This window comes from Pteropus vampyrus, unplaced genomic scaffold (genome assembly GCF_000151845.1).
Source record: "Pteropus vampyrus isolate Shadow unplaced genomic scaffold, Pvam_2.0 Scaffold472, whole genome shotgun sequence".
Lineage (NCBI taxonomy): Eukaryota > Metazoa > Chordata > Mammalia > Chiroptera > Pteropodidae > Pteropus > Pteropus vampyrus.
The window spans coordinates 775,202-795,152 of NW_011889253.1; the positions used below are offsets into that span (position 1 = coordinate 775,202).

The window sequence follows — 19,951 nt, forward strand, 5'->3', positions numbered from 1 at the left end:
AAACATCCACGTATAACCTTCACCCTTATTAAGATGTAGGACATTCTCAATACTCCTGACCCTTCCCAATCTCCACTCCACAGGCAACCACTGTTCTGGCCTCTATCACCAGAGATTATTTGTCCCTGTTTCATGTAAGTGAAATCACATAATATGTGGTCTTTTTTGTTTGGCTTATTTTACTTAACATGTCTTTGTGATTCTTCCATGCTGTTATGTGGATTGGTAATTTGTTCCTTTTTATTTCTGAATAACTTTCGATTGTATGAAAATGTCACAGCTATTTTCCTGGTGATGGACATTTAAGTTGTTTCCAGTTTGGGGCTATTATAAGTAAAGCTGCTATGAACAGTCATGTACAAGTCTTTGTGCGGACATACGTTTGCATTTCTCTTGGCTATATATACGTAGAAGTGGGATTGCCGGGTGATGTGGTAAGCGTATGTTTAACTTTGTAAGAAACTGCCAAACAGTTTTTAAAAGTGGTTGTTCATATATTTTTTGAAATAAGGATATAATGGATTCATTTTTCAGGCAGTGCCTGGTTATGTTTAGTGTAGCTATGAACTGGGTGAAACAGATTGATGTGCTCAATCAAAGGCTGCTGTAGACAATACAGTCCAGTTATGACTGGGGCTAGAATGATTTTGAAAGGAAAACTCGATAGAAACAGTCCTTTGCTCACTGCTAGATTCCTTCCTAATGTCCCCATCATAATCTGTTGATGCTTCTAGCAGAACCATAAAAGAATAGGCTGCAGAGTTTATATATTCCAATCTCTTATTTTTTCCAAGAGGAATCTGAAGCCCAGAGAGGCCGAGTGCTTTCTCAAAAGCCAACAACCCCAGATCTTCCTCTGACTCCTAATTAGTATGATTTCCTTGCATTGTGCTGTCTCTGCATGAAATGGAGTTCAGCTATTCAGCTATTGTTTACTAAACACCTGCATTCTTCTAGGTGCTAAGGATAAAGAAATGAATAAGAAACAGGCCTCCATCCTCAAGGATCTCCTAGACTACAGAGGGAGACAGGCTATTCAACTCTCTTTTTTTATTATATTCAAAATAATTAATAGATTAAAAGTATCTTTAGCTTGAGCACTGTGAAGTCAGATTGAGTGCCCAAAAGTAAAGGAACATTCAGTTGGACTACTTTTTTAGTTAAAGGAAGGCCACAGCATGTCTTGAGTGACTGCTGTGTGCCATTTTCTGGCCTGGGTGCAAAAGAACAGTCTTTGCGTTTACAGGTAGGATAAAATGATGGAGGCCAAGTTTAAGGCAATTCAGCAAAAAGCTATTGAATATCTACTCAATTGCAGACCCTATTCTAGGTGCAGAGGATATGGTGGTGAGCAGAGCTGACAGTCTGATAATCTTTCAGGTGCTTTTCACCAATGCTGCCACAATATATTAGTGTAAAAATGTGTGTGTGTGTGTGTGTGTGTGTGTGTGTGTGTGTGTGTGTGTTTCAAAATCTGAATTTGGTTCAGAATATGTGTGTCTGGAGGCCTTAGGACTGGTGTGGTTAATAATAGCTAGTTTCTAAGATGGGGTGGGGAGTGGGAGCAGGCCACCATTATACATAATCTCTGGCATCTGGGAGAGTGTGAGAATTTGATGTGTCTTATTATCTTGCATGGAAGTGGTTAAGGTGAAAAGCAATGCTTACTATGAAAAGGGAAATTGTAAATACCCACTGGGTTGCATAGTCAGCTCTACAGGGGAGCTCACTCCTTTGTCTAGGGGGATTTACATATAGTTCTGGGAGGGAGAAGGCACTTCCCCAGAAGGCAAGTTACTTTGCAATTTGATCTCTTTTTCTTTTCCCTTTTCTGATGTTCTTCTAGTCATGTTGCTAGATAACTCTTTTCATTTGTAAGAAAGGACCCCTTCAGCACTTCGTAGAACTCTGTCTTATTGTTTCCTGAACACTGATCAGACCAGCTGGTCCTCAGACCAGCACAGACTGGTTGTTGAGCCTGTACTCAGTAAGAGCAAACTGCCCCCTCCCCGGGATGGCACTCAACCAAACTGTGACCAAGCCACTTGGAAAAATATTGCCAGTAATATTTTTCATTTAATCCATAGCTGTCTCCTGTGCCACAATGGAAGAAATGAAGACGAGTGCCTCCCAGATGCAGGGGCCTATAAAGACTGAGTGGAATTCCCGGTGTGTTCTTTTCACCTATTTCCAAGGGGACATCAGCAGCGTAGTGGATGAACACTTCTCCAGAGCTCTGAGCAATATCAAGAACCCCCAGGAATTGAGCCCCTTGAGCCAGAGTGAAGATGTGGTCCTGAGGAATGGTAAGCATGTTGAGAGGGAGAAGGCTGAAATTCCCTGTCACTGAAAGATGGTTCTCTGCTGCTTTTAATGCACTTAGACACGTGTATATTTGCTAAAGGCAAGTCACACTGTCTGGTAAGAAGCTGCCGCCCCTTTCTTAGAAGTTTAATGTGAAAATGAACACTGTTTAATCAAATCACCACCTATTTCATTGTTTCCTCAATTGCGTTAAATGCTGGGTTCACTGCTCACTACACAATCAGAGCACCACAACTGTTTTCTATTGTCACCATTATCAATATTACTACTACTACTACTACTACTACTACTACTGGCCTAACAGGGGCAGAAACACCAAAGTATTCGTGATATGAAAAAGTGTGTCCCATGTAGGTACATGCAGACTCCTCAACTAATAGTGGATAATCTGGTGATCAGAGGCAGGGCCAGAAAGAAGTAGATGAAGTTTCGCTACATCTTTCTCCTCACCCTTAACAGTATCAGGAGGGTCTACTGCATATACTATTTGGTAATTTTTTTAAAGCATTCTTACATCTCAAAACATTATTTGAAGTGCTGTGTCAAAATGTGCTCATCAAAATATCCAGGTTTGAAAAAAGACATAAAAATTAAGCTGGCAAGGGCTGCAGTATTGCTTTCATGGACCCCAGACACTTTTGCCTTCATGGGCCAACTTCTTCCATAAAAAATATGAAAAAGGACATTTTGTGGCTGCACTGGTATAAAAACAAATATAACCTAAGCTGGATTCATTTTTATATATTTATCATCATTATTATCTTTATTTTTTCTTCCAATTTTAAAAGAAATTAAAACATTTTCGTAGGCACCTAAAAGTATTCATGGGGCCTAGGCACTGTCTGTGCCTGCTGTGCCTAATGGAGACGTCATTCTGTCAGCTGGATGTGAGTTGATAAGGTTCCTCATCACCTTTTTTGAAATGTGCAAATAGACCAAGGTCTCACTGATTTTTTTAGGAGCTCTTTTTTGCAGTTGCTGAGCACACACGTTGAATCCCTTGCTCTCATTGGAGGATGTATATGCTTCCAAGTGGGGCCTCTGCAGGGGAAGAGATCACCTGTTTTCAGACACAATCACTCTGTCTTTGCTCTTTGGGTTTGGGCAGAAGTTGGTAGATATCTATACTCACCTTTGCAGAATTTACTTCTTTCCTAGAAATTCTTTTACCAGCAAATGACGTGATCTTCTCAGAGCTCTGAGTTAAGTAAACATGTAGAAGGAGGTGTAGTGGCAGCACATACTAAAGGAGATGCTATAGAAGATATTGTTTAAATGGGCACAAAGAGGTGGGTGGAGAAGTGGGGAGGTGATATCTAAGAGTGTACTGAGTACTTCAGAGCAGAAGCAGGAATGACTGATCTTGAGTCGTTTGGGGAATTGGTATGTGGTAAATGAGATTCAGAACATCTATCTGGCTCCTCAGAAGGGTCAAAATCCCAGGCTTTTCGTGCACAGACAAGTCTGCCATTTTTGGCTCTTTGGCTCTTTGACTCTTTCATCTACATCTGAATACATTGGCTCAGATTCATTCCAGTCACTCCCTTGTAAGTATTATCCATCTATAGTCCCTCACTTCCTCTATCCTGCTTGCTTGGTAAAAGCTTACCTGACATAAAACCAACTCTCAAACTGTTGACACATTTCTGTGCAGCAAAACTCAAAAGACGTGTCCATGTATACTCTGTCCTCTTTATTTCCGCCACTGCTCTCTAAAATCCACTCCTCAGGCTTTCATCCTCATCACTCTTTGAAACCACTCTTATCAAGGTTAGTCAGTGACTTCCACTTTCCAAATCCAATGGTCCTTGCTGTCCTCATCTTATTTGACCTATCAGCAACATTTGCTGTAGTTGATTGCTCCCTCTTCTTGGAAATACCTCCTTCACTAGGATTCTATAACATCATACTCTTGGTTTTCCTCTTATCTCCCTGGTTACTACTCCTTCTTAGTCTCCTTTGCTAGGTGGTCTTCTCTATTTACCTTCTAAATGTTTGGGGGACTCAGGTCTCAGACAATTCCTCTATCTTAAACCTACTCCCTAGGGGATCTCTTCCAGTCTTTTGGTCTTAAATACCATCTATATACTGATCAATTCCAAATGCATAGCTCTAGTCCAGAATGGATTTTAGATCTGTCTATCAAGTTGCCTACTTGATACCTTCACTTCACACATCTAATAGGAATCTCAAACAAAACAGGTCCCAAACTGAACTCTTAATCTCCCCCTCAACCTGCTTTGTTCATAGTCTCCCCATCTCAGTAAAAGGGAGCTGCATCCTTGTAATTAATTGAAGTCATGTTTAACTCCTCTTTATCTCGTACCCCATGTTTAGTCCTTTGAAAAATTCTGTAAGTTCTAATATCAAAATATGTCCTAGATCTGACCACTTCTCCCCATCTCCACTGCTATTGTCTTGGTGTGACAAACCATCATCTAATCTACCCTCTGGATTTTTGCAGTAGCCTCCTAATTGGTCTCACTGCTTCTGCCCTTGCTCCCCTGCAGTCTATTCTCAGGATAGTGATCAGAATGATACCATTAAAATTAAAGTCATATCATAGCACTGTTTTGTTCAAAACTCTCCAATAGCTTCCCATTTCACTTGGAATCAAACCTAAAGTTTTTAATGGGGTCCGACCTCATTTGCGCCCTTGTTATTTTTCTGATCTCATGTTGTACAATTTTCCATCTCACTCACTCCAGTCTGGCCTCTTCGTTATTTATAGAACATGCCAAGCACAGTCCTGCCTCAGGCCCTTTGCATGTTCTTTCCACTCTCCCAAAAATGTTCTTTCTCTCAGATAATTACATGATTTTCCCCTTTCTCCATTCAAGTCTCCATCCAAATGTCCTCTCTTCATAGAGGGCTTCTCCGAACAATCTATTTAAAAAATAGAATCTTTACTTTGTCACCCTCTGTCTTATCCTGTTTTATTTCTTCTTAGCATTTGTCACCACTAGGTATGTTATATATTTATGTGTTTCTTTCTTGTCTCCTCCTACCCCCTAGAGTCTGGATTCCATGGCAGCAGAGACTCGGTCTGTTAACTGCTGCTTTCCAATGCCTGACACATGAAAGGTGCTCCATAAATATTGCTTGAGTGAATGAGATTGTGATTTGAATTACAGGATATTGCTTGTGTGCCACAGATGGAGTCACTGTATAGAGGGAGCATCATGTGGTGTACAGCTTTAGAATCAGGCAATCTGGGGCCAGGCCAACTCCATTTTTTATTAACAATATGATCTCAAGCACATTGTTTCACCTCTCTGTGCCTCAGTTTCCTCATTTCTAAAATTAGTATTATTTAACTATAGAGAAAGTCAATGAGATAATGCATGTCCAGTGGCACGTAGTAAGTGCCATGTTAATTATTTTTGTGGTGGTGATGCCAAAGCTTGACATGTGTTTTTAAATGGCTAGAGTGGATATGAGTGCCTGCATTCAAAACATTAAGATCACAGAGCAGCAGGCCCCTCTTGTAAGCCTCCAATATTCCAGGGGCTTCTACTGTGTGGCAGCTGTTTCCCATGCCTTTTGACTTCACTCTATTTTGTAAAGTCCTGGCCCACTAAGGGAACACGGACATGGCCATGTTTTTTGCCCAAGCCAGCCTTTGCAGGCCAAACAGAGAGGCAGCTTTCTTCTCTACTTACCTTCTTGGTTGTTGCATTTTTCCTGTGAGAATCTCACATTTCCCTTGACTAAGAGGATGTCTCCCACACAGAGCGTGGTGTGGGCTAGGAAAATGTTTGTTCGGCTGGTTGCGCAAATGAAGCAGAGAGCCTGTCTTCCTCAAGGCCTCTCTTTTATCGAAGTTAGCAGTCAAGTTTCTCAGAAGTTCTGCTGCCTCAGGGGAAGGCCTCATGAAAGAAAATGGTCCCCCAGTGGTTCTCACTTGGAGGTGTTATATGAGATACATGCAGCTTCAAAAAATAGTGGGAAATTCATAAAGTGGCCATTTCTTACTGTGTGCATCCTCTCAGACCCTGAGCCATGCCTAGAACAGGCTTGCATTCATGGGCTCACAGCGCCGACTGGGCCACATTCTAAGGGCACCCTGTCAAGCCAAATATGCAAAGGCCAAATACAGACCTATGTGGCTAGGAAATGCCATCAAATTTCCTGGCTGCCTTTCCAAAATCAAAGCTATTTTTCTATTTACTTATGTATAATTTATACTGGCCGTACTTCAGAAAACACAAGCTGAAGGTATCTTTAAATTAATCTCCCTTAAAAAAAAAGAAAAAAGAAAAAAGGACTTTGGTGATTTCAAAGTAGATAACTTGAGAGGCTTCAGTAGTTACCATTTGGAGTGGCATGGTCCTAGTGCATATTCCACCCTGATTTCTTCCTATGTGGCCTCGAGCCCAACCCCAGGCCTGACAAAATTGTTCAAAGGCTGCTGAGAAGGTGAGAGTGTACACCTGAGGACCCAGAGGATTTTTATAGCTGGTCTCAAGGGTCTCAGCTCCTCTCTCCCCTCCTCCGTAATCTAGTAAGAGTGAGGAATAAACTCTGGATTTCTTTTTTAGTGTGAATATTATGAGATAGACTCATGCTAGTTGTTTATGGCCCTTGTGAACACTGACAACTTGATGTCTTCCTTTCCAGTCAGGGAGAGGAAACTGTGCCAACATATACTGAGCCCATATTGGATGCCAGACACCAGGCTACAATTACTGCAGTCATTTCAGTGATTTATAAAGGGCAAAGATGGGCAAACTGAATCTATGGTGTTAGAAGATAGGAGAGTGGTTACCTTCAGGGAAAAGGGAGGTTAGTGACTGACTGGGTGGGGGCATGAAGGGAGTTTTTGGGGTGGCTGTCATGTTTTATTCCTTGACCTGGGTGCTCATAACTTAGTTTGTGAAAATTCTCCAGCTGCGCACTTCATACTTGTGCATTTTCTTGCATGTGTATTGTACTTCACAAAACCACTTTACAATGGGTATTCATATCCTCACTTTACAGAGGAGGAAAATGCAGCCCAGAGAGGGTAAGTGACAAAGCGAATCACAACAAGCCAGTGATAGAGATTGAAATCCAGGTCAGTCAGATTCCAGAGCCAGCCTCTTGATTACTTCACTGTCCTGCCTTTGTAGACCTTAACAACACCCTAATGAGAGGGTTAATAATGCCCATAAGGACTTGCTAATACTGTTTACAATAGCTAACATTTATTGAGCACACAATCCTGTGAGCCAGGCCCCTTGCTAGGGGATGCCACATGGATTATCTCTTTGAATCCTCACACCAACTTATTGCTTAACTCTCATTGTGCTCAAGGAAACCAAAGCTCAGAGTCAAGTGACTTGTTTAGGATTCCACAGCTAGTTAGGGGCGGCTATTTACAACCAAATCAGTTTGATTCCAGATCCTGAGCTCTTAGCCACTTTCAAATGCTAGCACATGTCCTGTATTTCATCTCCATTTTCAGTTGGGAAAAGGAATCTGAGTAATCATCAAAAGACTAGGTACCCCGGGGAGGTGAATAAAGGAGGGGGAGGGACTGAGCAGGCCCTCCCAGTGCCCTAAAAGAGGACTGTCTCCTGTAAGCTGTCCCTCTGTCTCCAGTGTTATTTTCACCTCAGCTCATACAAAGAATATAATACAAAGAAGGCAGACAAGGGAGAGTCAATGTGTGCAGATTGAGCAGGCCAAAGTTTGGACTTTTCATGGTGTAAGATGCAGGTATGTGTTCTGAGAGTTCTTGGTTTCAACTTCATCACAAAGCAGGATTTTATGAAAGGCAGAGACAGAGAGGACAAGGAAGAAAAGAAGAAACAATAGACGGAAGGAAATCAGGCAATTACGTATTGGTGTTTCACAACTGTGACTCAGATTCACGGAGTCAAGAGGTTTCTTAACTTTTTACTAAAAAATAACTTTCTAATGATGAAAATGATGTGTTAATTTTTGAACATTTTAGAAAACATAGATAAGCAATCAGGATACAAAACCATTTGTGCATCTATGCACACATAGTAAGCTTTACAACATAACATCATTTTGTACATAACAGGTTGTAATTATTTTTTTAATCGACAATAATCGTATGCCATTACATGTTCTACTCCATCATTTTAATAGCTCAAGAGTATCCTTTTTATAGCTGTATTAAAGCTTTTGGACATTTAGGTTGTTGTCAATCTTTTGCTATATTATACACGCTATATTATAAATTTTTACACCCATCATTGATTATAGCCTTAAAATAAATTGCTATCAGCACAATGACTGGATCGAAGGATACACACAAATTTTAAGGTTTTAACATACACTGTTGTCAGAAATTGCTTCTCAGAAATGTTATGCTCATCTGCTATCCCTCCAACCCCAGTAGTGTGGGGAAGTGCCCAGCTTATTACTGTACTCTTTGCAATGCTGGAGAGGCATAGCCAGAACATGCATGAGTTTTGGAATCAGATAGCTCTACCACTTGCTAACTGTGTGGCCTTAGGCAAGTTACTTGAACCACTCTGGTTCTCATCTGGGTTGCTGTGGGGATCACATAAGATCATGTATGCAGTGTTAAAAAGGTGCCTGCTCCATAGTAAGTGCTCAATAAGCAAAAGCTGTTCTAGATTTAGTCATTCATACCCACCTCTGATGTATTCTTTCTTGGGAGTGGACACACACTGAGCAAAGATTTCTGAAATCTCTTTAAGAGCCAGTATCTACTCCATCCTCCACATCAGCCCTGAAATACTGCTGCTATTTCTGTTTTTTTTTTGTTTGTTTTTGTTTTTTTTTTTTACTCAGTCCCTTTCTCTCTTTGATTCTCAGCCCTAGGTGACTAATGGCAGGGAGGCTCCTTGGGCCTCTACATTATCATTTTGTTTTTCCCTAGGTTGATTACCTGGAGTTGCAAAGTAGGAAAGAAGCCTATGAATGTGAGCCCAACCTGGGTTTACAAATCAAAGCAATGATTAATAATAATAACAGCAACAGCTATCACTTATTGAGTATCTGTTATGTACCAGGCACTGTGCTAAGCTCTTTATGTGGATTGTCTCATTTAACCTCACAAAAGTCCTGAGAGGATCCAAGATGGGAGGTAACATTCTCAGTGTTCACACAGCTAGGAAGTGGCAGAACTGAGATGGGACTCCAACCCTGTCTGACTTTCAAAGTCTATGCTCTTAACCACTTTTCATGCTGCTCTCTTCAGTATAGAAAGATTTAGTGTCAAGGAGTGTGTGTGTGTGTGTGTGTGTGCGCGCGCGCGCATGTGTTTTGAAAGTGTGGACATGTTTGTGTGTACATGTGTGTGTAAGCATGCGTGTGTACATGTGAGTGCATGCACACATGCATTCATTAGAATAATATTTAGTGAGGGCCAGACACTATGCGAGTTCCTGAGGATATGATAGTAAACAAAAGAGAAATGATCTGTCCTCATAAAGCATATTGGCTGGTGGGGAAAATAAGTGGTGAGTGAATAAATGAACAAATGAATAAATGAAGAAATTACAGGTTAGGATTACTGTTTTGAAGGAAATAGCACAGTCACAGAGTACAGCAGGATAACAAATTTTAGATTTGAAGTTCAGAGAGAGCCTTTCTGAGGGGGTGACTTGTCTGGAATAAGGCAGGACCACTATGCAAGAATAGAGAGAGGGAGAGAGAGGGAGGAGAGAGAGAGTTGTTGGGGGTGGAAAGCAAACTCTTTAGTGCCTAGAGATGCTTTCTAGAGGGTTCTGGGGGCTCTCAGAGCTGTATATAGGTAGATGTGAGTGCTGTCTCTGGGTTTCCTTAGGAGGAGGGGAATGGCCTGTGAGTTTCACCCAAAAAGGGTGAAGTGGGAAATGGAGACTAGGACTCTGTGAACAGGGACTCACTTGGGACCAGAGGCCTCAGTAATTCTAGAGGCATGGATGGGAGTAAGAGGCAGGGTCTAGATGCTCAGAGTTGGAGTATGTGGAATTGGAAGCATTTTGTATTTCTAGTGAAAAAAAAATTCTAGCTTGCCCCAAGTGTCCCAGAACCAAAGTATTCCTTACCTGTTCTCCATTCATTAATGTAGTTTGGTATTTTAGAAGGCAGCAGAGTCTTCCTAAGGCTTCTTATCTCATCTCCAGAGGTAACTAAGAGGAAAAACTTGGATAAGAAAGTGTCACCAGGGTCATTTCTAGCAGCAGCAGCAGCAACCTTAAGCCAGTCCAGGCTATGGTTTAGGATACCTTCATTGGTTTATGGGGTAGATGGTTGTGGTTGTGGGAGCAGTAGGCCTAAGGAGCCTGAGAAAGGGTGACCTACCAAAATTCAGGGTCTCCACCCCATGGGACACCAACACCCAAGCCTGGTCTGGGAAGATGGTTTTCCCAAAGCTACCCAATGCCTACTATTGAATTTAGGATTGGGATACTCTGCGCTTCCTCACTTGCTCCCATCTAATCTGTGCTTTGGCGCACTCAGTAACCAAATGGAACCTTGAACAGTGGCACACCGCCCACTTCCCTTAACATTTCAGTCATAATTCTGGAAGGGAAACAGTTAATAGAAATATTCCAAGCACACTAGGACCCTGCATTCAGCACCTATGTCATATGTATGAGATTATAAGGCCAGTTTAGATGGAAATTGCCCAGTTGTCAGAGGCTACACATTATTTTTAATTTGTGCTTAGGATATGAAGTACCCTCATTGAATTTGAAGCATGGACAATGATTATACTGTCAGCTTAATCAGTCTATTTGTGCTATATAGTGCCCCGAATTGCTACTGGCCTGCAGATAATCAGTTTTCAAAAGTAGCATTCATCCCCAGCAACAAATCTTAATATATGTTTCCTTGCTTTTGGTTCCATTACCAGAGGCCAGCTATCACCCATTCCTCATTGTGAACGATATGAAATGTTGGACAGAATGTCTCTGCCGCATAGGTTAAGGCTTTTTCCTCCTTATCATGTGTATGACATGAAAAGCTATGGTGGTGGGTGAAAGCACTCCAGTATCACTGGGCAGACTTCTCAGACATTTTTATCTTGTCCAAAATCCAGGCAAATTAAACAGTCAAGAGAGCTAGGAGAGGCACATGTGGAGAGGAAGGAGACCAGACAGCCTCTCCAGCCTTCCAATCTCCCTTTGTCTCTACACCCATGCACACCCCTCCCCATTTCATTATCTTTGATAGATGAGAGGCTTCAGGCTTTAAGTATCATCTGTCAGAGCTCCATCCCTCATCCTCTCTTGCCTGAGTGGGTGTTGAGAATGGGGAAAATATCCATCTGTGTCATGAACTATTCTAAACTTCTTGAGAACTCAGATTCAGCTGCTATTATAGGCACAATTAGAATTAGTGTCTCTGAGACCAAAGGAAACTCCAACCCCATTAGCTAGTCCACAAGAACTTTGCAAGAAGAAACCAAGTTACTGCTTGATCTTGAACATATCGCTTTTGTAGAAAGAGGTCCAAGCAACCACTTCCCCACCTCATCACTTATCAATCCAGCTTCGATTCCTACTTGGCTAACCTACTTTGCTAATTTGGTCCAGTCTTATAATACCCCCATGCCCCAGATCCATCTTGAAAATGGAGTTTCGACTCCTAGACTTGTGTAAGTGACTGACGCAGGCAAGTGTTACACCCTTTATAAAGTTCTGTGGAGTCCTCCTATTCTGTGTACTCAAAATGCCAGCTATAAAAGAAAACCACACAACAGCAACGACCAAACACAAATCATTTTTAATCAAGCAATTCTTCTAGAAAATTTTCCTTGAGGGGCTAGTTGGACAGGGTGCAAAGCTTACATACAAAGGTGCTCATTGCAGTGTTGTTAATATAATTGAAAAACAAAATTAACTGAGCTGCCCACAAATACTGTGTTTGTTAGTCACATTGCTACCTATGATGGAATACTGTGCAGCCATTTTAAAAGCTGGTGTTGGCACAATTCATTGCTATGGGAGGATATTCATAATATTTTAATGATGCAAAAGCAGCCTTAAAAACAACTTATGATATGAAAACAATGCATACATGAATAGAAACAAATCCTAGAAAGTACACCTAATGCTGGATATTGGTGGTCTCTGGATATTATAATTAGAGTGACTTTTTTTTTACCTTTTCTACATTTTCTTCACATTAAAAAATATGACATGTATTAACCAGAAAAATATTAAGTTACTTGCATTTTGAAAACAATAAATGAACATCTAATATGTCTTCTAAATTTTTCCTTCCTAGATATTGACATGCCTCCAAATCAGTGGCGTTTCTCTTCTCAGTGGACAAAGCCAGAGCCAGAAACATCTTTTGTAGATGATGCCACCAGCTACGGCATGAACGGGTTTGATCCCATGTCTATGGATCAGTATTCAATGTCCCTGACTGGGAGCCCCTCTGTTCAGCCTGAGGAGCTGTGGCATTTCTCCTCCCCAGAGAGCCCCAGTTCCTCAGAGCCTGACTATGCTCACGCCTTCTCTGCTGGGCACCTGATTCCAGAGACCCCGCCTGATGAGAAATATGAGTCTCTCCTAACTCTCCTCCAGCAAGATAGATGTGTAGCCCAGCCTCAGCAATCTGCCATGTGGGAGGATTGCAGCTCTGCCCAGATAGCCGGAAGTTCGGAATTGCCCTTCAACCTGCCTTCCAGCTCGGCCCACTGTAAGAAAGTGCCTCCAGATATTTGGAGGCTTATCCCTGTTTGGTTGGGGTTGAGAGTGAGTTGGCATAAGATTGGGTATCAAGACTAATTGCTGCCACTCCGGACATGGGGCTTCTGAGGGACAGAATGTTCTGCATAAATGTTCCATATATCTTCACTAGGCTTCATTGACATTAACATTCTAATGACTAAAGGGTCATATAGAGAGCCAGCCAGATGAACTTGGCCAGGAATATTCACCAAGTCTGTTGACTTGGACTTATTCTAGAAAAATGATGTGTTACTGCCTAAAATTGTAGGGTCTGCATTCACCCTGCATTCACCTCACTGTGAGCCACCAAATAATCCATTTGTAAAACCAAGAATTCTGGCATACCTACCAGCTCAAACTCTATCCTCCAAACAGGTTGGCAACTTGTAATGATGCCAGGCTTCTGGGCAAAAACAACAGCAATCTATACCAGCCATCTGCTCTACACAGTAAAATTCAAAATGACTGTAGAGGCAGCCCCATTGCTGCCTAGAGACCATCACAGTGCCTGGCTGCTTGTGGCTTGCGCTTGCACACTGAGGTCCTCCTGCTTGTTTTCCTTGGGGTTCCTGTTCCCTGACCATCACCCCTCCCCTTGAACTAAAACACTCCTTAATTCACTCACTCAACAAACATTTAATTAGTGCCTATCAGATGCAAAATACCCATCAAAAACAAAACAAAACAATACTCCCTTCTTTGTAAAAGAATAGGAAAGAATTGGCCTGAGGTATACTTTAAGCAAAAGAGCAAACCACTCTGCTACAAGATTTGCCTTTCGTATGAAATGTTGGTAATAATATATATTTTATAGTTTGATTGGGCCAAGTCTGAGTCCTCTGGCATTCTCTACTCTGGGTGAATTTTCTTTTATAGCTCCCTAGTCCATATATATCTGTGGTTCTAGTATCCCGTGCCTGAAAGAAATTGCTAGAAATTGCCTTTAAACTAAGTATATAGTACACAAAGGGCCTGTTCAGCATAACCTCTCTATGTCTGGTACTATGTTCCATCCTAATGCAGAAAACAAATTTCTCATTAAAATACCACTCCATCATTTCCAGAGTTTGATTAAGAATATATTTAAAAGGAGTAAATAATAAAAATGTAATGCTTGGGAAACCTATGAAAATTCCCACCCCTGTACTCTTTTTCAAAAATCTGCTCCTATTAGATTCAGAGGGAAAATTAGGCCAACTGTGTTTGTATATATGCCTTGTGCATACACAGCAGAGCCTTGTTCAACAGTTGGTTAGAACACAGATGGTTCAAATTATCACCTCCCAAACATAACTGTATATAGTTCAAATCCAATTAAGCAAATATTTAGTGAGCTTATACTATGACAGGTACATCACAGTGAAACTATAATGCAGACATCCTAGTCTCCAAAATCTGTAGACATATACTCGAACAAATGTTTATCACTAAACTCTCAACTGCTACAAACTCTTCACACTCCACTACTAATGTTGACATTAGTCATATTAATCAGTGACTGATGGTTCAGGATCTGTTCAGGAAGTTAGTGACCCTTAATCAGGAATGCGGCCTGTAAGATAGGAATGAGACCTAGGTTGCCAGAAGCTTCTCTTGTTTTTGTAGCATCTTAGAGAAAATATACCAGGTGTCCACAAACTGAGGAGCAGGTGATTTGGAGGCCCCTGAGTTGCTACTGGGCACTTTTTAACCCTGCCTTCGAGATATCATTTCTAATCATGTTTCTTTTCTAGGTAAGAAAATATATTTCCCCTCAGATCATGGACTTGCCAGTGCCAGCCTTGCAAGTGAAAGTAAGTATCTGGTTCTGCTTTTGATAGCATGTCTCCGTATCCTAAGAACAAACTTGGAGAGCAGCTTGTAGCATAAAAACCAAGATCTCCAGTAGCTGAAAAGACCCTCATTTCTTTTATTTAATATTTTAATAGTTATAATTTGTTCTTAATCTCAAACAGCCCACGTACTTATTATTTTATAAAATGTCTTGACAATTTTCTTGTTTTGCCATAAAAGCAACCCTATTGATTTTTTTCAGAGGTGACTCAGAAAAATGAACAAATTCATGAGGATTAGCTTGCTCTGTCCCAGATGTCCAGTTTTCAGCTTAGAACGTATGGCCGCTCCAGGACTCTACAGTCAGGGAAAGTGCCACCGAAGTCCAAAGGCCAGGACCGTTGGCTCCACACTCAATTTGAAAGTGGTGTTAGTAGGAACTTTCAAATGAAGACAATTTGAGGGGAATGAAATGAAGCTCTTCATGGGTTTGAATGCAGCATCATTACTTTACTAGCTTCAGGAACTTGGTCCCGTTTCATAATATCTCCATAATTCAATTGACTCCTTTGTAAAACAAAGATGAAAATCCTAATGTAAATTAGCCAGATTAAACCATGAGAAGTAAACCACTGAATGCACACGATAAGCCTGCTACATAGTAAACCATCAAAAACTGCCTTTTTTGAGGGCATCCTGTGGGCCTCAAGCTGTGTTCCATGTTGCATGTTTGAGAAGAACAGAAGGAACAGCTGCCACCATAGTCCCTGATCTCAGGCACTTACGGGGGAGCCAATATATAGAGCTCAGTAGAATGGCAGTTCCTTGAGGACCAAGACTGAGGGGTGTGCCTCCACATCCCCAGCACCTGTGACAGTGCCCAGCATAGAGGTCAATACATATTTTATGAATGAGCGAATGCTGGAAACAATAAAAACATTGATAAAGGAAATGGTGCAAATATATCTGCCAATGTAGTGTAAATTATTTTGTTTAAAGCCCTGTGTAAGACAAACAAGGCAAAAACCACCCTCAGTGATTAATTGGCTATGCCCAAGTGAGGAGATAGATTTAGGGCTGGTTCAAGAACCTTAGCATGGCTGAGTCAGGCTTCATCTCAGACTCTGCCCAAGGGAGTGAGCTCTGCCAGCCTCTAATGAAAGTCAGGATTATAAAGTCTCCTAAATACCTGTTAATAGTTTATACATTTTTTTAAATTGTAAGCCTTAGAATTACTTAATACTTGAGGCTTTAAATTGTTCATAGACGAAAAATAACAGCAACAACACCATGTATGGGTGGTGACTGTGAGCCAGATACCCCACACAATATCCAGCTCAGTTCCCACAATGACCTTGTGATATGTGTATGAGTTTATCCTAAGTGCCTTACACATTAGGTATTCGGTAAATAGAGATTGAATGAATGAATAAATATCCCCACTTTACAGATGAGACTGAGTCTAAAACAGATGAAAGGACTTTCCTTAAGATCACATAGCAAACGGTAGAGATATCTCTGTTTACAGTGTCATAAAATCAAAATAATAACTTACAATAAACATAAATCATCAAGAATAATTCCATTTTAAATCAAGTGTACAACAGTGAAAATTAGCAACTGGCAAAATGGGTTCACTGTCTGTGGCCACGACGCTATCCTAGAATAAGGGGAAAGGAATGCAGAAGGCTTGAAAAAAATACAAAGGAGCAATATTACCTTGGGAAAGAGGCAGGGGATGACCTTTCCATGGTCCATGTGGAGAGTAGTTAAGAGGAGGTGGCTATCCTGTCACCGTGGCTCTGGGTAGAGGAAGGCGGCACAGCATAGGGACTAGAAAGGGTAACTTCCTAGGCTCTGGAAAGGACCAGGAAACCCAGCAAAGCCCATGCTTTTAAGCTGATATTTCGGTCTCACCTTATGGTGAGAACCACAGGGGTATCTTGTGAAGTGCACAGACCCTGAGCCCTCATTTCCTGGTTCTGTAGATTTGGCATGGGGCTCAGTTGCTCCTTCATATGTTTGATCCTTTATATATTTCATATTAACCTGATTTCAAAGTGAACTGGATAAACCTTTTGGTAAGAATTTTGGTAGTTCTGAAAGATTTCCTGTGTGAGGCTTCAGATAAATATTTGTCAAAGGAAGAAGCTCAGTCCCCTGCCCCTTCAATATGTCCTAGTCCCCTCATGCGGGCTGTCAGGTACCTATGAGACAGTGACCATGTGGAGCAGAAGAGTGATCAGCCAGAAGGGTAATCAAGAGACCTTTCTGGAGGTGAGTCCCAAAAACTTTGATGCCAAAATTTTTAGTGAATTTAATATTTTTTTAGTCTGTATAAATAGATACTGGTTGTGCACTGGTTCAATGTCTAGACAGTATATATATCTGTCTTGGTTCCTGCCCTCAAAGAGTTAATAGCCTAGTAGGGAAGGCAGAAACCCTTCTTTCTCCAAAAAAAAGTAGAAAACAATATTTGCAAGTTATGATCAGTACTGTGAAGGAAATATACAAGGTGTTGAAATAGAGAAAGACAGAGGCCAACTCTGGATAAGTTGGTCAAAGAAAGCTCAGAGGAAGTGGTGTGTGAGCAGGGACCTGAATGAAGTGAGGGAGCCAGCTTTAGGAAGAGTTGGGGTAAAGATGGAGGAAGGTGGAGGAAGCCACTCCTGCAAAGACCCAGAGTGTAGTGAGAAAGGGAGAGTGGCACGAAACCAGGCTGGAGAGGTAGGCAGGGGCCAGATGACATGTTGGGAGTTTGAGATTTAGATTCTAAGTGACTTGGTGAGCCCTGGTACGCCTTTATTAAATTTAATGTGCACTTGAGAACATCATATAACCTATTGTAGACAAGATAGGTTGAAGAAAGACAAGAATGAAAACAAAAAGACCAGTTAAGAGGCAAGAAATATGAGAAAATGGTAGCTTGAACTAGGTAGCAGCAGTGGAGACAGAAGTAGAGGTATTTGATATCTATTTGTAAGGTTTAGCTCTTAGGATTTGCTAATACCCTGGATGGGAATGGTGAGGAAAAGGAAAGAATCCATGCTAGCTCTTAGGTTTCCTGCTTGAGCAACTGGATAGATAGTGATACATGTATTAAAATGAGGATGATTGTAGGAGACACAACTCTGTTGTCATATTAAGTCTGAGGTGCCTATAAGACATCCAAGAGGATATATCTTTTAAAGAGTTGTATATGTAAGTGTGGAGTCCAAAAGGGAAGACTGGGTAAACTTAAGATTGATCACTATTTAAACGACATTTAAAGCAATTACATGATCTCCTAAACAGAGGGTGTAGACAGAGAAGAAAGAAAGGCAGAGTACAGAATCCTGGAATGTGGCTATATTTATTTAGAAGTTGGGGACATGAAGAACCAACAGGATACAGAGGAGGAATAGTCAGTGAGGCAGGAGGAGAACCAGGTGAGTGTGATGTTACAGAAACTGAGGAGAATGTTTCAAAACAGGGAGTGATCAACTGTGTCAAAGGCTTCTGAGAGATCAAATAAGAGGACAGAGGAATTTATTGGATGGAGCAAGATCAGCTGACAGTGAAAATGTGGGATGTTGAAAAGAGTGGAAAAGTATGACAAAGTCTTCTTTGGTATTGGGAAAGCAAGCTTGCTTATAGAAAACATGAGCAGGATTTCTGAGTGCTGATCTCAAGTCTGAGATCATGTTTCAAATTGAAGCAGTCATCTGGGTTGTGTGATTTTCATCAACGCTGGTAGGTTAGTGTAATGCTCAAATAAGGCAAATGGTGAGGCTCAGGCAAGGTTAAGATTTTGGCAAGTGAGCATGAACGAAGAAAGAGAAAAAAGAGTTTAGGGTATTTGCAAGTGAGTGATTACCATAAGTTACCATGGTCTCTAAACTGTACAAAGAAGGAACTGGAGAAAGATGGAAGATGATGGATATTGGAGGCTGATATAGGATTAGGTTATGTTAAAATGTAGTAATAAGCCTACTTAAGCCAATGACATGGGAAGTGATAGTTGGAGAACAGATGTTTGAAATTGAGATGACAAGAGTGCCACCTGTGTAGGTGATGACAAAATCTAGCATGTGACCATGAGAATGTTTGGCTGAGGTAGATTGAAGTAAAAGGTCATTAAAAATGAGGAGAATGACAAGAATCATGAAGTAAAGCAAAATAACAAGGCTGAGGTAGAGTGAAGTAAAAGGTCATTAGAAATGAGGAGAATGACAAGAATCACAAAGTCAAGCAAAATAACAACCACTATCTATCTGCAACACAGGTGCTCTTTTTATCTTTATTTACAGATAGGAGAATTGAGGCTTAGGGAGATTAAGTAACTTGCCCAAAGCAAAGGTGATTAAATGCCAGAGTCAGTTTTTTTCTGACTTCAAAGTCCTTGATTTTCCCCTCTAAACTGAGCTTCATCATGGCCGCACAATAATTCCACTCTACTATAAATAATGACGCTATCTCTTTGACAAAATAATAGCTAACATTTATTGAGCACATATGTGCCATGCACTGTTCTAAGGGCTTTACAAGTAGTTAACCCACTTAATCCTTACCAGAATTTTACGAAGCAGGTATCATTAGTAGCCCTATTTGACAGATGAGGAAAGTGGGGCTCAGATAAGCTAGATATCTAGCTCAAGGTCGTACGGATAGGCAGTGATAAGGTCAGGGTACAAACCTGGGCTCTTTTAACCCCAGACTCAACTTCTTCCTCATCACACTTATTCTATTTTTCAGATGGTGAGTCTCCAGAAAGAAGAAAAGATCTGTTCTTTTACTGAACTTCGGTTTGAAAAAGAGAATTTCTTTTCCCAAACCTGCTCATGATTTTGTACTATGAATCTAGAGGGTTTGGAGACATCACTGTCTTTTTCTCTTTTTTGCCACTAAAGAACACTAAGTCAGGAGCAAGTTTTTGTTTTCCCTAAAATTGTACTCTTCTCTTCCTTGGCACCTATGCTCTGTGGCAGGGATTTTCAATCTTGTTAAGTGAAATCCCAACATATAAAATCATTAGAAAAGCTGTTTAGATGTAGGCAGTATAGAGGCCCACCTGCTTGTTCATCCCACCCTGCCACTGCACTCGCTGCTCTCTTACTTAGAAATCATAGTCCCCTTACCCTCCACCAGCAGGGTCCTTTGAACCAAGACTGACTGGTGAAGTATCCTACGGGGTTGTCCCACTTTTCCAAGGGAATAGAGAT

At 41.1% G+C, this 19,951-nt stretch overlaps 1 protein-coding gene across 1 annotated transcript; it reads left to right on the plus strand.

Moving 5' to 3' along the window:
- Positions 1-91: 91 nt before the first annotated feature.
- VGLL1 (vestigial like family member 1) lies at positions 92-19,528 on the plus strand. Its single transcript, XM_023524554.1, has 5 exons — positions 92-134; positions 2,088-2,306; positions 12,526-12,945; positions 14,711-14,770; positions 19,485-19,528. The coding sequence occupies exons 2-5, from the start codon at positions 2,105-2,107 to the stop codon at positions 19,526-19,528; spliced, it is 726 nt and encodes a 241-aa protein (XP_023380322.1). The 5' UTR covers positions 92-134; positions 2,088-2,104.
- Positions 19,529-19,951: the final 423 nt, after the last annotated feature.

Bases quoted from the DNA above. Each gene is read 5' to 3' on its own strand.
- VGLL1 (XM_023524554.1), top strand. From the start codon at position 2,105: ATGGAAGAAATGAAGACGAGTGCCTCCCAGATGCAGGGGCCTATAAAG. The intron at 12,946-14,710 runs GTAAGAAAGTGC...TTTCTTTTCTAG, and splicing joins GCCTTCCAGCTCGGCCCACT to GTAAGAAAATATATTTCCCC. The intron at 14,771-19,484 runs GTAAGTATCTGG...TCTATTTTTCAG, and splicing joins TGCCAGCCTTGCAAGTGAAA to ATGGTGAGTCTCCAGAAAGA.